General features: G+C 44.4%; 1 protein-coding gene across 28 annotated transcripts in view; it reads left to right on the top strand.

Moving 5' to 3' along the window:
- MBNL1 (muscleblind like splicing regulator 1) overlaps window positions 1–16,589 on the top strand; it is a 289,440-nt gene that overhangs the window by 219,278 nt on the left and 53,573 nt on the right. For all 28 annotated transcript variants that reach the window (XM_073626033.1, XM_073626017.1, XM_073626025.1 and 25 more), the window contains one exon: window positions 10,841–11,011. In XM_073626033.1, coding sequence (XP_073482134.1) covers window positions 10,943–11,011 — 69 coding nt within the window. In that variant the 5' untranslated portion in view covers window positions 10,841–10,942. The remainder of the gene's footprint in view (window positions 1–10,840; window positions 11,012–16,589) is intronic.

Below are 16,589 nucleotides of genomic sequence, written 5' to 3'. Positions count from 1 at the left end.
GGGCCTAGAATCACTGTCTGCCCCCCCCCCCCCCCCCATATAGTCATATACACACTGGGCTTAAAAATGCTGCTTTTAGAGGTGTTTGGCGGTTTCTTTTTTCTCAGCCTGTTAACGCACCTCTATGTAAGCCTATGAGGTTTATTTACTAAAACTGGAGAGTGCAACATCTGGTGCAGCTGTGCATAGAATCCAATCAGATTCCAGGTTTTATTGTCAACGTTTTATTGAACAATCTGAAGTAAGAGGCTGATACCATGCACAGCTGCACCAGATTCTGGGTGCTTCAGTTTTAATAAATCTCCCCCATAGTGTATATGGTAGAAGTAACATCATATGTAAAAAAATTAAAATAGCACAATTATAATCCTGTACCTAGCTACATAATAGTTATTGTGTTAATAAACCAATATATAGAATTGTTGTATAATTACATCACACGGTCCTATAAACCCAAAAAGCAAATACACAAGTACTTGTTTCCATTAAACTGGTCAAGTTGCACTGTTTGGAAAGCCTGTTTGAACAAACAGCCAAGGAAGATAAATTGATATGTCTGACCTGTTTGCAGATTTGTAAAATCTGTGCCCTCAGTACAAACAAGAAATTTGCACAGCATGGTGTTGACTTTCTAGTGAAGCACAACAGACAAAGGAAGTCCTTACTTAACAACCAACTGCCGCCAGTGAGCTTGAAAGCTCAGGGCCTTGGCCTTTTTGCCCCCTGCTGCTTGATGTGGATTGCTACTTAACCTTTACATGGAAGAAATCATCAGCTGTTCCGCCGCTGTCTGTGTTGATAACTAGGTGATGCTGTTGTATAGTCCCGTACTGACAAAGGCCTGTCAAAGCAACATAATTAACATATATGATTGGAATTCAGAATCTCATAAGAGCAAGAATAATAGTTGGACAGTACACATTGCGTGTGTGTATGTACAATACATATATATAGATAGATAGATAGATAGATAGATAGATGAATTCTTACTCGTAATGGTTATATTAATATGATTGTTCTCTACCTTTCTAAAAGATGTGATTAGCAGGACAGTAGTGAAATTGTACAGTTTGTAGACAATATTAAATTACATGTTGTGACAGGCTAGTTTTCATGATGTTCAGGTGAAAAATGTGCAGTTTTCCCTCTTCATTTATTTTTATAACTGTCATTTTTCCATGCAGGTTTAAATGCCCTATTCATACTATTCATACCTCTCACATTCCATACAGGAGGGCCTATTGGGTAGTGTATTACACTTATGCCACGGAATCGGACATTCCGACAACAAAATCCTGGATTTATTTCCGACGGATGTTGGCTCAAACTTGTCTTGCATACACACGGTCACACAAATCTTGTCGGAAATTCCGAGCGTCAAGAACACGGTGACGTACAACACGTACGACGAGCCGAGAAAAGTGAAGTTCAATAGCCAGTGCGGCTCTTCTGCTTGATTCCGAGCATGCGTGGAATTTTGTGCGTTGCAATTGTGTACACACACTCGGAATTTCCGACAACGGATTTTGTTGTCTGAAAATTTGAGAACCAGCTCTCAAGTTTTTGTTGTCGGAAATTCCGACAACAAATGTCTGATGGAGCCTACACACGGTCGGAATTTCTGACAACAAGCTCACATTGAACATTTGTTGTTGGAAATTCGACCGTGTGTACGCGGCATTAGAATGCAGCTGTTTTCCACAACAAACAGTTCAAATTTAAGATATCAAATGTTACTTAATATTCATATGGCAGGTGTCACAGCTGATCACATGTCAAGCAGCATGGTAACTGTCGATCAGCTACAGGGCCCCTAGCCGCATGCTGAAATGTTTAAGCATGCAGGCTGGTATCTGATGAGACAGTGGTACCATGTGCTGCATCACACTGTTTACATTTGTGTAGCTTTATTAAGCGTGTACAGAGTTACACTCCATTCAAATTTCTGCTTTGCATCATGTTGCGCTGTGCTATGGTGACTGGCAGTGATATCCATTGCACTTCAGAAAAATGCAGCATTTGTCTGCATTTTCACCGCACATCACAACAGCATTGTGGTGTGCAGTGAATGGGGCTCATAGGAAAACAATTTTTTTCTATGTGCCCTTGTGTTGTTATTATTATTAATATTATACAGGATTTATATAGCGCCAACAGTTTACGCAGCTCTTTACAATATAAAAGGGGGATGATACAGTTATAATACAATAAAATACAAGAGGATTAAGAGGGCCCTGCTCAGAAGAGCTTACAATCTAATAGGGTGGGGCAGGTGGTACAAAAGGTTGTAACTGTGGAGAATGAGCTGATGGAAGTGGTAAAAGATTAGTTAGAGACGTTATAGGCTTTTCTGAAGAGATAAGTTTTCAGGGATCGCCTGAAGGTAGCAAGAGTAGGGGATTGACTGACATTGATCAGGTGCAAAAAATGCCAGTCATTGTACACAATGTGAAGAGCATAGGAGAGTTTAGTTCGACTTAAAGCGGGGGTCCACCTAAACCGCCAAAAAAAAAAATATTAAAAGCCAGCAGCTACAAATACTGCAGCTGCTGACTTTTAATACATGGCCACTTACCTGTCCCAGGGTCCAGCGATGTCGGCAGGCGATGCCGAGAACCCGCTCGGTTCTCGGCAGCTGCCGCCGCCATCCTAGGTGAGGGAATCAGGAAGTGAAGCGTTGCGGCTTCACTTCCTGGTTCCCTACTGCGCATGCGCGAGTCGCGCTGCGCATCGTAACTGGTCCCCGCTAAGTCCTGGGAGCTGTGTGTTTCCCAGGAGACAGCGCAGACTGACAGGAAGAGGCATAGACTCCCATGGGAGTCTATGCCAGAAGTGGGTGCAAATACCTGTCTTAGACAGGTATCTGCACCCCCCTCCCCCCTGAAAGGTGCCAAATGTGACACCGGAGGGGGGGAGGGTTCCGAAAAGCGGAAGTTCCATTTTTGTGTGGAACTCCGTTTTAAGACTGCTTTTCTGATTATTTGAACATCTCTTTGCTAACGGTAGATAACTGTAGTCCTATCACTATTTAAAAAAAAAACAAAAACAGTTTCCATTAGCCACAGCAGCCTGCATCGGCATATCTGAATAGATAGATATTATCATTTTGCCTTACAATGTCAAATGTTGTCAAATATACGGAGTAAGAAGTTACAGGGATGTATGTACACTGTGTATATGTGGGATCATATCTGGACATACGTAGTTCAGATTGCTGGTAGCGAACAAGGCTTAGCTGAAATGAACGTTCTTGTGAGATGAAGTGTGGCTTTTCTTACTGAGGCCAGGGTCTAAAAAGCTGCATAATGCTGTGTAATTTAATTACACAAAGGCTGGCTGTTTAGCAGAGCCTGGGCTTTCAGCCGAAATGTTGTTGATGTGATAGCAAAAGAAAAACATCATATGATAGCCGTCTGTGCTTTCCCCTCTCACTTTCATATTCCTGCTGATTAAGTTTCTGAGCTACCCTATTCTGGCAGCAGCCTGACTCTTACCATCCTCAGAATCTTCCCTTTGATTTTCTGGCATGCTAGGCATGACTGCAGACCAGTGCCGGTGATCACAGATAGGATAAGTGGTAATTGAGCAATTATATTGAGTTTTTATTTCTTCCTCTGCTTGGAATATGACCTATTGCTTTCCAAGCAATCAATTTTAGATACGTAATGTAATCACATATATTTTCCAATTATAGGAATATGTATCAATTCCCTGCTTACTGAATTGACCCAAACATTCTTAAACTGCATTTCCTTGTGTAATAATCACCATACAAAAAAATAACCTGGTGTTTCACATGTTTGCATATGTGATGTATCTATAGTGCATGAAATGTGATAGGACAGATACAGAAAATCAAACATACAGCCAGTATTTGCAGAAAACTGTGTAGCAATACTGTTACTATGTTACTTATTGAGATAAATAATAAAGAAATGAAATTGTGGAGACTGGAGCTTAGAAAAGCAAATGTATATAGTGCTTTATACACATTTAGGCTTGCTTCACACTAGTGTGATTTCAGATGCAACCTGAGTGACACAGAATCACATGACAATGGTAATCACACTGAGTCGATTTACTAAAACTGGGGCAGCTTGTTCAATTAAAGTGTTACTAAACCCACAATAGTAAAATCAGTCTGTATATGCAGTAAAGAATGCTTGTTATACCCACTGTGGAACCTAAGGGGTTAATCCTCCACATTGTGTAAAAAGGCTGTTTGATCCTATCTTCTCTGATCCTCCCCTTCTTCCACTGTCCCCAATCCATGTCCTGATAAGACAGAGCCTTTGGAGTCACTCTGCACATGCTCAGTTTGATGTGCATCCCTAGAGAGTTGTTTTTTTTTTTTTTTTTCGTTAGATGGTGCATGTAATCCGCACAGGGACAACCAGCACTGCCCAGACAGGGAGTCAGGGACCCTGCAGCCTTATAGGACAGTCAGTTGAGTTGAATGAAAACTTCTCCTACAAGCTTTAACCAGACATTGATAGAAGTCACAAGACTGCTATATACTGCTGATGAGAAAAGCTTTTTAGCATTTTATATTTAGTAAAATACCATATTTATTGGCGTATAACACGCATTTCTTCCCCCATAAAATAGGGGGAAAATCGCATGTGTGTGTGTTATACGCCAATATAGGCTGCAACCGAGGGGAAGGAGGGTAGAAGCGCCACTGAAATAGAGCTGGATCTCCTGTGTACTCGGCTCTGCTCGCAGTCACGCTCAGTCCTGCCCCCTGGACACGGCTCCTAGCATTGACGTCCCGGCATTGGACCGGCGTTATGTCCATCATAGGATCTGGGCCAAGGGGCAGGACTGGGCATGTCGCCGAGCCTAGTACACAGGAGATCTGGCTCTGTCTGTTTCGGCAAGTCTGCAGATGGACACTGATCAGGCTGCAGTGAGGAGCAATGCTGGAGATGGACACTGATCAGGCTGCAATGAGGAGCAATGCTGGAGATGGACACTGATCAGGCAGCAGTGAGGAGCAATGCTGGAGATGGACACTGATCAGGCTGCAGTGAGGAGTAATGCTGCAGATGGGCACTGATCAGGCTGCAGTGAGGAGTAATGCTGCAGATGGGCACTGATCAGGCTGCAGTGAGGAGTAATACTGCAGATGGACACTGATCAGGCTACAGTGAGGAGCAATGCTGGAGATGGACACTGATCAGGCTGCAATGAGGAGCAATGCTGGAGATGGACACTGATCAGGCAGCAGTGAGGAGCAATGCTACAGATGGACACTGATCAGGCTGCAGTGAGGAGTAATGCTGCAGATGGGCACTGATCAGGCTGCAGTGAGGAGTAATACTGCAGATGGACACTGATCAGGCTGCAGTGAGGAGCAATGCTGGAGATGGACACTGATCAGGCTGCAGTGAGGAGCAATGCTGCAGATGGACACTGATCAGGCTGCAGTGAGGAGCAGTGCTGCAGATGGGCACTGATCAGGCTGCAGTGAGGAGTAATGCTGCAGATGGGCACTGATCAAGATGCAGTGAGGAGCAATGCTGCAGATGGACACTGATCAGACTGCAGTGAGGAGCAATGCTACAGATGGACACTGATCAGGCTGCAGTGAGGAGCAATGCTGGAGATGGACACTGATCAGGCTGCAGTGAGGAGTAATGCTGCAGATGGGCACTGATCAGGCTGCAGTGAGGAGTAATACTGCAGATGGACACTGATCAGGCTGCAGTAAGGAGCACTGCTGGAGATGGACACTGATCAGGCTGAAGTGAGGAGCAATGCTGCAGATGGGCACTGATCAAGATGCAGTGAGGAGCAATGCTGTAGATGGACACTGATCAGGCTGCAGTGAGGAGCAATGCTGCAGATGGGCACTGATTAGGCTGCAGATGGGCACTGATTAGGCTGCAGATGGGCACTGATTAGACTGCAGTGAGGAGCAAGGCTGCAGATGGGCACTGATTAGGCTGCAGATGGGCACTGATTAGACTGCAGTGAGGAGCAAGGCTGCAGATGGGCACTGATTAGGCTGCAGATGGGCATTGATTAGACTGTAGTGAGGAGCAAGGCTGCAGACGGGCACAGATCAGGCTGCAGATGGACACAGATCAGGCTACATTGAGGCTGCAGATGGGCACTAATCAGGCTACATTGATGCTCACTGACCATAATTTTGCTTCAAAGTGGTTTATTTAAAAAAAAAAGCTTTTTTTCCAGAAACTTCCCTCTTAAATCGGGGTGCGTGTTATATGCCAGCGTGTGTTATATGCCGATAAATACGGGTAATTGCTTTTCCATGTTCTGTGTACTAATGGAGACCAGGGTCCTGGGTTTAGCAACACTTTAAGCTTTGACAAAAAAAAAAACTGGAATATGATTGGTTTCTTTGCAGAGCGGCACCCGATTATTGCAATCTCCAATTTTGGTAAAACAACCACAATGTTTTCAATGGTGTCCATTAAAATCAATGCAGTGCAGCACAAAAAGGAAAAGGGGTTCTGTAACACTTTGGTGTGATTCCAGCTCAATTTTTGATCCCATGAAAAAGCACCAAAAATGCATCTACATGAGATTCAATGCTTTTGATGGGATTTCACTGCTTTTAAATCCTATCTAGACTCCTCCTCCCAGGCACATCCCTCCACAAACAAATCCAATGAGGATTCTCACATTTTTTTGACAAAGATGTGTAATTGAAATGTAATTGATGTGTAACTGAGAAACTTTTCTTACTGCTCTTCCTTTCCTTCAATCAACACTGCAGCAGTAACAGTAACAACTGTTGCCAATACCAGAGACAAAGATGACATGACTGCTTAACCACCAAACAACACAGACAAACACGAAAGTAAAAAGGAAGAGGACGCCTTTAATTTATGTCACAACAAACATGCTTATCATTGACCCAAACCAAAAACACGCAGAGGCATGAAAAAGCCCAGCAAAAACCCATCAAAAATCATGTAAAAAATGCAACCAGGAAGCACTACATATTCACGCTAAAAATGTGATCAATTTGCACCTGAAGTAGTGTGAACCTAGCCTTATTTACAAGTTTTATATATCAACTTAGAGTTCTAGGTGTGATGAGTTTTGATGACCCCAAATTTTGGAAGTCTTATAGCTCACAGCTCCACCCTTACAGTATTTCCCCAAAATGCACAATTTAGTGACAAAATGGTCAGATTTAAATCTTTTGTCTGTGGTGGATAGCCAGAGGCAGTGACACACTTCATAAAATCCCCTACTAGAACACAGCCCAAATTGAGGCACAAAACGGAACATTTTTGAAGGAAAGCCAAGACATCATAACATCTCAACATCATACATCTCAATAGACTATTTCAAGCCAAAAGCAGAGCAGGATGTTGTAAACCTCCATTAGCCAAAATCCTTGAAAAATCTTTAATTAGGCCCTGTCGTTAAATTGTCATGTCAGAAATGGTCTATCAGAACAGTTTAAAGCAAATGCTAACTTCCAGAAGCAAACCCTTTAGCCCAAAATTTTTGCTATGATATTACATTTATAAAACTTTGTTATTTTCCTATACATTAGTGTAACAATCGGTTAGACACAAAACACACCTATATTTCATGATCCAGCAAGGAAATGGAATACCTTGTATCTCATAATGTGATATGTGCATCCGATTTATATTATATTTGGTCTCTATCAAATTGTCATTTCGTTCTCTGCCAATAATCTGTTGGTTGTTGGATTGTGAACCTTGTCATCCATAAAAAAATTATAGTTAAAATAAATGTCATAATGGAGCATAATAAAACACTTGTATGCCCTTTTAAGAGGAACTGCAGTCTGCTCACATAATTTGTAATAGAAACATCCTTGCCATTCTGAAGCTTCCCTTCAACCACTTTGCATATTATTTTATATATACTGTGAGTCTGTACTTGCCAAATATGCTGCAGAAATCTCCCTCCACTAAGTTTGGCTGCATCCATTTTAATTGTGGGCAGCTGAAGCTGCTGCCTGTTCATTTCCTGGATTTACACAGACACAGAGAGGCACACCTCCAGCTCTGCAGCCCCGCAGCTCTCCTTGGCTCTCTTCTGAATCATCCCCCCTCCCTTACTGGCAAACTCTGACATGAGTGAGAGAGAGAGCTGTGCATGAGGTCAAAGGCCTAGGCTAAAGACCAGTCAAGAAACAAGAAGTGGGCTGTATAAGGTATTTACTGGCAGAAAATGTTTTACTATCCAAAGTTAAAACAACAAGGGCAGAGGATTTAATAGATGGAAAGTTGAAAAAATGACTGAAGGTCCGCTTTCACTACATTAATCAGATGCTTTTATTGGCTGTATTATGTTTGTAAACAGTCTTTTTAGGGATCTGGAAAGATGATTGCGTCAACAGCTCTCATCTAACATCAGAACTACAGAAGCAATGCTGTGAGTCATTTATGAGAACTAGTGACTTTAACCACTTGCCGACCCGGTATCATTTTGTACTGTTGGCAACTCTCTACAAGATAAAAGTAGTCCCAGCGGTGGACTGACTTTTAGACGCGGCAGGAGAGATGCCCCCCCCTCTTCTAAAGATGAAGCACAAAGAAGCCCCCAAACAGTTTGCTGAAGACAAGCAGACTAAGGACATGGATTACTGGAACCATGTCCTGTGGTCTGATGAGACCAAGATAAACTTATTTGGTTCAGATGGTGTCAAGCATGTGTGGTGGCAACCAGGTGAGGAGTACAAAGACAAGTGTGTCTTGCCTACAGTCAAGCGTGGTGGCGGGAGTGTTATGGCCTGGGCTGCATGAGTGCTGCTGTCACTGGGGAGCTAAAGTTCATTGAGGGAACCGTGAATGCCAACATGTACTGTGACATACTGAAGCAGAGCATGATCCCCTCCCTTAGGGCAGTATTTCAACATATTAACAACCCCAAACACACCTCCAAGATGATCACTGCCTTGCTAAAGAAGCTGTGGGTAAAAGTGATGGACTGGCCAAGCATGTCTCCAGACCTAAACCCTATTGAGCATCTGTGGGGTATCCTCAAATGGAAGGTGGAAGAGAGCAAGGTCTCTAACATCCACCAGCTCCATGATGTCGTCATGGAGGAGTGGTAGAGGACTCCAGTGACAACCTGTGAAGCTTGGGTGAACTCCATGCCCAAGCAGGTTAAGGCAGTGCTGGAAAATAATGGTGAGCGCACAAAATATTGACACTTTGGGCCCAATTTGGACATTTCACTTAGGGGTGTACTCACTTTTGTTGCCAGCGGTTTAGACATTATTGGCTGTGTGTTGAGTTATTTTGATGGGACAGCAAATTTACACTGTTATACAAGCTGTACACTCACTACTTTACATTGTAGCAAAGTGTCATTTCTTCAGTGCTGTCACATGAAAAGATATAATAAAATATTTACAAAAATGTGAAGGGTGTACTCACTTTTGCGAGATACTGTGTATATGTGTATATATATATATATATATATATATATATATATATACAAATAACATATTCTTTTGGATATTTTTAAAGATATTTTTGCTACTGTTAGCTCATGTATTGTACCTGACCAGTGCAAGTCAGAACACTTTATCATTGTTATTAACCTCCTTGTGCTGTGTGATAGATGAGCACACTGGTAATTTAGATGTGCTTTCAGACTGAAGACATTATTGCTCTGGGTGTGTATAGATTTTTTTTGTCAGAAGTATTGCTTTTTTGGCTGGTTTTAACTACAGCATGACAAAGCATTAATGCCTTTTCAACATTACATTCACGTTCGTATATAGAGATGGCTGTTGCAGTGATGAATTGGGGAGTTCCGCCCTGGAATTAATTATTTAGATTTTTTGTCAATTATATTTGCAGATAGATAGTAAAATTGACATGCTGTGTAAATAGATGACTTGACCTGTATAGAGCTATAGGTGAAGCATTAGCAGCCCTCAATACTCCAGATATGTTGGAGGAAGGAGCAACAAGCACGCATCTGAAAGAGGCCAAGTTTCTGGTTTGGGAGTGTGTAATAATGGATTCTCCAACACAAAAGTGCCCTTGCAAGATTCATTACCCACGCATACAGGATGGAATATGTAGGGGTCATACTCATACTCTAGATTACATTGTGTCATTAAGGTACAGATCTGTGACTGTGACAAGTTTGAAACCTTCAGGTGCTCTGATATCAATAGAACAGCAGTATAATTAACAGAGTAGCCGATACTAGGGGTCCTAGGCCCAGCGTCTTTAGCTTTATATCTTATATTTTATCACTTGTGTATTGTTCAGAGTATGATTGTTGTATTTGTTTCTATCGATATATGCACTTTGCAGTTCTTGTGCGTCTGTCATATAATTAACTCCTGATCTGATACCGATGCAGCTAAATGTTACTTATTCCTCTGGAATAGAGGCAGCTTATAGTAAATAATACCTTTTTATATGAAGGTTTTGAAGTAATACATTTCAGGCAAGTGCATCGATATGTTGTACAATTTAAAGTGATACCAAAGTGACAGTTAGCTGAAATAACCAGATAGGATGTCAGTTATGAGTATAGAATGAGTGTAGAAAATATTGCTCCAAGCGTTAGCAACGTATATGTAAATATATTCTATTTTGACGACTATATAAAATATTTTCATATCTGATTACCAATAAGTCAGCATATAATTTTGTTCAGTACATAAACTCACAGTACTTATTTATACATGCAATGTGGATAGAACAACCAGGTGACTTGCATTTTCAATGCCAATGTAAACAGCATGAAGATATATTTCAAGATAGAAAAGGTGTTTATGCTCTGTTTTCCACATTCTATGAGCGCACACATATCACATCAATTTATACTGACAGTGCCTTGTTTTTCCTTCCCCAAGGGTCGCTGTTCACGGGAGAATTGTAAATATCTCCATCCACCATCACATTTAAAAACACAGTTAGAGATAAATGGACGGAATAACCTGATTCAACAAAAGAACATGGCCATGCTGGCCCAGCAAATGCAGCTAGCCAATGCAATGATTCCTGGTACTCAGCTCCAGCCTATGGTATGTACATCAGTGGAAAACCTGTAATAGAACTTGGCTCCTTTTTATGTTAAACTGTGTAGGCACCTATTGCCAGTGATGTGTGTTTGTAAATGCACAACCTAAGACAAGCTCATCCATCTACACACAACTGTCTGCATATAGTCATTCCTCTTTTGCAATAATTGTGCTAACTATGAGAGCTGCATTCACGTGAAGACTATCTGAGCTAGTTACAGGAATTTGCAGTGATAATCTGATGCAATATATGTCATTCACTTTTAATAACATGTTACATGCTACTTCCATATTCAGGGTGTAATATGTAACTTATTACTAAAGCAGCTGCCCCACACACCCTGACCCTTATGGTGACGGCAGGTGGGTGATCCTCTCTTCGCACCCACTGCCACAAAACTAAAACAGTGTGGCTGTGTGGGGCTTCACCCACACTGCTGCATCATTCATTCACAGAGTGATTTTAATGATGCTTAAAGTAAAAAAAAAAAAAAAAAAGTGAAATATTCCTTTAAATATCATACCTGGGGGGTGTCTATAGTATGCCTGTAAAGTGGCGTGTGTTTCCCGTGCTTAGAACAGTCCCTGCACAAAATGACATTTTTAAAGGAATTAAAGTCATTTAAAACTGCTTGCGGCTTTAATGTAATGTCAGGTCCTGGCAATATGGCTGAAAATCAGTGAGACAAATGGCATGGGTACCCCCCAGTCCATTACCAGGCCCTTTGGTTCTTGTATGGATATTAAGGGGAACCCCGCAAAGGTGTGGGGCCACCGGGCCCTATATACTCTGAACAGCAGTATACAGGCGGTACAAACAAGACAGGGACTGTAGGTTTGTTGTTAAGTAGAATCTGTTTGTAATTTTGAACAGGTATATTTTTAACGTGTTTAGCTCCAGCCAAAAAATCTATTTTAAGCTTTTTGGAAAACATAGGGAAGGGTTATCACCCCTGTGACATTTGTTTTGTTGTCTGTGCTCCTCTTCAGAAGATTTCACCTCACTTTCTGTCCCAATGACAAATGTTTTTAGAAAATTTGGGGTTTTTAGAGAAACAAGGATTGGTGATAAAGCATCAGTGGAAAGGAGAAATGTTTTTCCCATATTAACTCTTACAGGAGAGAATTTCCCTTCCTAGGGGTAGATTTCATCTCACTTCCTGTTGTCTCCTTCCGTTTGCAAGTAGGAGTCGTTTGTAAGTTGGATGTTTGAAAGTAGGGGCCTGCCCTATATACTCTGCAGAAACTGGGGCCTTAGGTGCTGGTGTTGCCACAACACTGTAAGCCCTCACAGGACCCTGCTGTGAAATATTAGATCAAGAATTGTAATTACATGCCCCTGTTGAACAGGGGCAGAAAAATTGGGCCTTTGGTGGTGGTGGTGGTGGTGCTGGTGCCACAACACTGTAAGTCCTCACAGTTACTCTTGGTGGGCACTGGAATGGGCCCTGCTGTGAAATATTAGATCAATAATTGTAATTACGTGTCCCTATTGAACAGGGCAGAAAAATTGGGCTTTAGGCACTGGTGCTGGTGCCACAACACTGCAACCCCTCACAGATATTCTAGTTGGAGCGCAGGAACGAGCCCTGCTGCAAAGTATTGCATCAAAAATTGTATTTACACGCCCCTGTTAAACAGGGGCTGAAAAATTGGGCCTTAGGCACTGGTGCTGGTGCCACAACACTGCAACCCCTCACAGATACTCTAGTTGGAGCGCAGAAACGAGCCCTGCGGCAAAGTATTGCATCAAAAATTGTAATTACACTTCCCTGTTGAACAAGGGCAGAAAAATTGGGCCTTAGGCACTGGTGCTGGTGCCACAACACTGCAAGCCCTCACAGATACTCTAGTTGGAGAGCAGGAATGAGCCCTGCTGCAAAGTATTGCATCAAAAATTTTAATTACACGCCCCTGTTAAACAGGGGCTGAAGAATTGGGCCTTAGGCACTGGTGCTGGTGCCACAACACTGCAACCCCTCACAGATTCTCTAGTTGAGCGCAGAAACGAACCCTCCTGCAAAATATTGCATCAAAAATTGTAATTACACGCCCCTGTTAAACAGGGGCTGAAAAATTGGGCTTTAGCCACTGGTGGCGGTGCCCAGAACCAAAAATGTTCTTACAAGCTATCAGCATGATCATTGAGGAGGAAGAGGATAATCACTTAGCATAACAGGATAGTCACTCAGCATCAGCATAGGCAGTCTTGAAGGGATCTGACATTTCAAAAAAAATTATTCGGTTACATCAGCATCGGGTGCTTGATAGCTGGTGGTGATCCAAGACTGATTCATTTTTATGAAGGTCAGTCGATCGACTGAGTCGGTGGACAGATGCACCCTGTGATCGGTTACAAAGCCTCCAGCAGCACTGAATGTGCGTTCCGAAAGAACGCTGGATGCAGGACAGGCCAGTAGCTCAATTGCATACTGTGCAGGACAGGCCAGGCCAGTAGCTCAATTGCATACTGTGCAAGCTCTGGCCAGTGATCCATCCTCAAGACCCAGTAACCCTTTCGGTGGGAAAGGTGTCCAAGTCAGATCTTGCCCCTAGGTATTCCTGCACCATGTAAAACAGACTCTGGCGATGGTTGCTGGAACCGATCAAACCTTGGGGCTGCGGACAAAAAAATTGTCTGAACGCATCGGTCAGACGGCCACTTTCTCCACCGCTCCTTCTTTGACTGACCGAAGCCTCAGCAACACGTTGTCCAGGAACAGGAGTTTGTAACCTCCTAGTCTCCGGGAACACGTTGCACAGACGTTTCTGCAAGGCCTCCTGAAGATGTTTCATCCTCTGCTCCCTCTGTGATGGCAAGATAAGGTCCGCAACCTTACCCTTGTAATGTGGATCAAGGAGGGTTGTCAGCCAGTATTGATCCCTCTCCTTGATACCACGAATACGAGGATCCTTCTGCAGGCTTTGCAGGATCAGGGAGGCCATGCAGCGTAGGTTTGCTGAGGATTCGGTCCACAGTCCTCTGGGTCACTAAGGACGACATGATCCGCAGCCACCTCCTCCTAGCCATGTACAAGTCCATGGGTTTCTTGGGAGTGTAAATGATCCCTTAAAGACTGCTGCTGATGCTGAGTGCCAGGCTCCACCTCCATGCTGACACAATCCTCCTCCTCCTCCTCGTCCTCTTCCTGTGTGATCGGCGGGCACGCAGGAACACTGTCTGGATAAAGGGGGCCTTGAGAGTTAAGGAAGTCCTTCCTGCCTCTGTTCTGCCTCAAGTGCCCTGTTCATTATTCCACGCAGCGTGTGCTCCAACAGGTGGACAAGAGGGACAGTGTCACTGATGCATGCACTGTCACTGCTCACCATCCTCGTGGCCTCCTCAAATGGTGACAGGACAGTGCATGCATCCCTGATCATGGCCCACTGGCGTGGGGAAAAAAAACAAGCTCCCCTGACCCAGTCCTGGTGCCATAGTCGCACAGGTACTCATTGATGGCCCTCTGCTGCATGTGCAGCTGCTGCAGCATGGCCAACGTTGAGTTCCACCTGGTGGGCATGTCACAGATTAGGCGGTTCTTGGACAGGTTACTGGCACTGGCATTATATGACTGGCGGAAATGCACACAGACTTTCCTGGCCTGCCTCAGGACATCCTGTAAGCCCGGGTACCTGCCCAAGAACCGCTGCACCACCAAGTTAGGGACGTGACAACACAAACAGGGCACATGGGTCAGTTGTCCCTGTCGGAGGGCGGAGAGGAGGTTGGTGCCATTGTCGCAAACCACCATTCCTGCCTTAAGTTGGCGTGGCGTCAACCACCTTTGAACCTGCCCCTGCAGAGCTGACAGAATCTCTGACCCAGTGTGGCTCCTGTCCCCCAAGCACACCAGCTCAAGCACCGCATGGCATCTTTTAGCCTGCGTACTTGCGTAGCCCCTTGAACGCCTACGGAGCACCGCTGGTTCCGAGGACAAAGCACAGGAAGAGGCCATGGAGGAAGAGGAGGGGGTGGAGGAGAGAGGTGTGTCAGAATCACCAGTACTGGCATTTTGGAGGCATGGTGGCGGAACAACCTCCAACACTACTGCACCTTATCCTGCATCCTTCCCAGCTGGCAGCAGAGTCACCCAATGCGCTGTGAAACTTAGGTAACGTCCCTGTCCATGCCTGGTGGACCATGAGTCAGCGGTAATATGCACCTTACCGCTGACCGCCCTGTCCAGCGAGGCCAAGACATTGCCTTCCATATGCCGGTAGAGAGCCGGAATCGCCTTCCGTGAGAAAAAGTGGCGTTTGGGTACCTGCCACTGAGGAACCGCACATTCCACAAACTCACAAAAGGGGGCAGAGTCTACCAACTGAAAAGGTAGCAGTTGCAGTGCTAGCAATTTTGCCAAGCAAGCATTCAACTGCTGGGCATGTGGATGGCTGGGAGCGAACTTCTTTTGGTGGTGCAGCAGCTGGAGCAGGGAAATTTGCCTGGTACAATCTGACATCGGTGTACCGATAGTAGATTGCAAGTACTTGGCTGTGACACAACTAATTCTACACCTTCATTCCTCTCAGTGCAGATCTCAGAGAGGACTGAAGGTATAGTGGGGTTGAAGATCCCAGCTGATGAGGAGCAAGGAGAGGTCTTCTTTGTTCTTTGGTGTGGGTCTTTTAGGTACGCTTGCCAACGAACTGCATGGCAGGTCAACATATGTCTGGTCAAGCATGTGGTGCCCAAGCGGGAGATGTTTTGGCCACGCGAGATACGCTTGAGACATATGTTGCAAATAGCAGCAGTGGGATCTGAAAAAAGACCCACACCAAAGAACTTTTGGAATAACGCGCAGAGACAGCAGTGCCCTGCACATGCGGAGCTCTGCGGTGTGATGCAGTGCCTCGTTGGTGATATGCCTCCTCCTCCTCCTTCTCCTCTCTCCTATCAGGCACCCACGTGGAGTCAGTGACCTCATCATCCCCTCCCTCCTCATCACTGGAGCAAACCTGACAGTATGCTGCAGCAGGGGGAACATGACTGCTAGATTGCTGTCTTTCTTGGGCATCCCATCTGTCTGGGCTCACGTTACTGCCTTCCTCCAGCTGAGTACCATCATCGGAGCCTTAAAATGCTGGGCATCCTCCTGGAGCATGTACCCAACACTGTGGTCAAACAGTTCAAGGGTCTCCTCAGGGGGACATGGTGGGGCTAGGGAAGGAGTCACTGATGCCATTGAGCCAAGGGAAGAGGCCGCGTTGGCAGCTGCTTTGCCAGACAAAGTACCCTGAGTCTGGGTGAGAGAGGATGAGGACGATGAGGACGGCTTGGTCATCCACTCGACCAAGTCTTCCACATGTTGCGGCTCAACACAGCCATCTGACGAAAAAAAGGCCAAGCGTGTCCCACGGCCACGTCCTGTTGAGGATGCACCGTGTCCACGACCAGCACTGTTGCCTCTAGACACAGAGCCTGCTTGCCCTCTTTTATTGGTTTGTGACTGTCTGCCTCTCCTTGTTGGCTTTCCAGACATACTATTGGCCTGCAGTGAGCTGCACAAAACTGGGATGTATATATGTATACCAATTATACTGCAGCTAGCAGAATCAACTGCCTACCTGTAGTATTATTAGT

This window comes from Aquarana catesbeiana, linkage group LG04, assembly GCF_042186555.1.
Source record: "Aquarana catesbeiana isolate 2022-GZ linkage group LG04, ASM4218655v1, whole genome shotgun sequence".
Classification (NCBI taxonomy): domain Eukaryota; kingdom Metazoa; phylum Chordata; class Amphibia; order Anura; family Ranidae; genus Aquarana; species Aquarana catesbeiana.
This window is presented reverse-complemented; position numbering and strand designations above follow the sequence as displayed.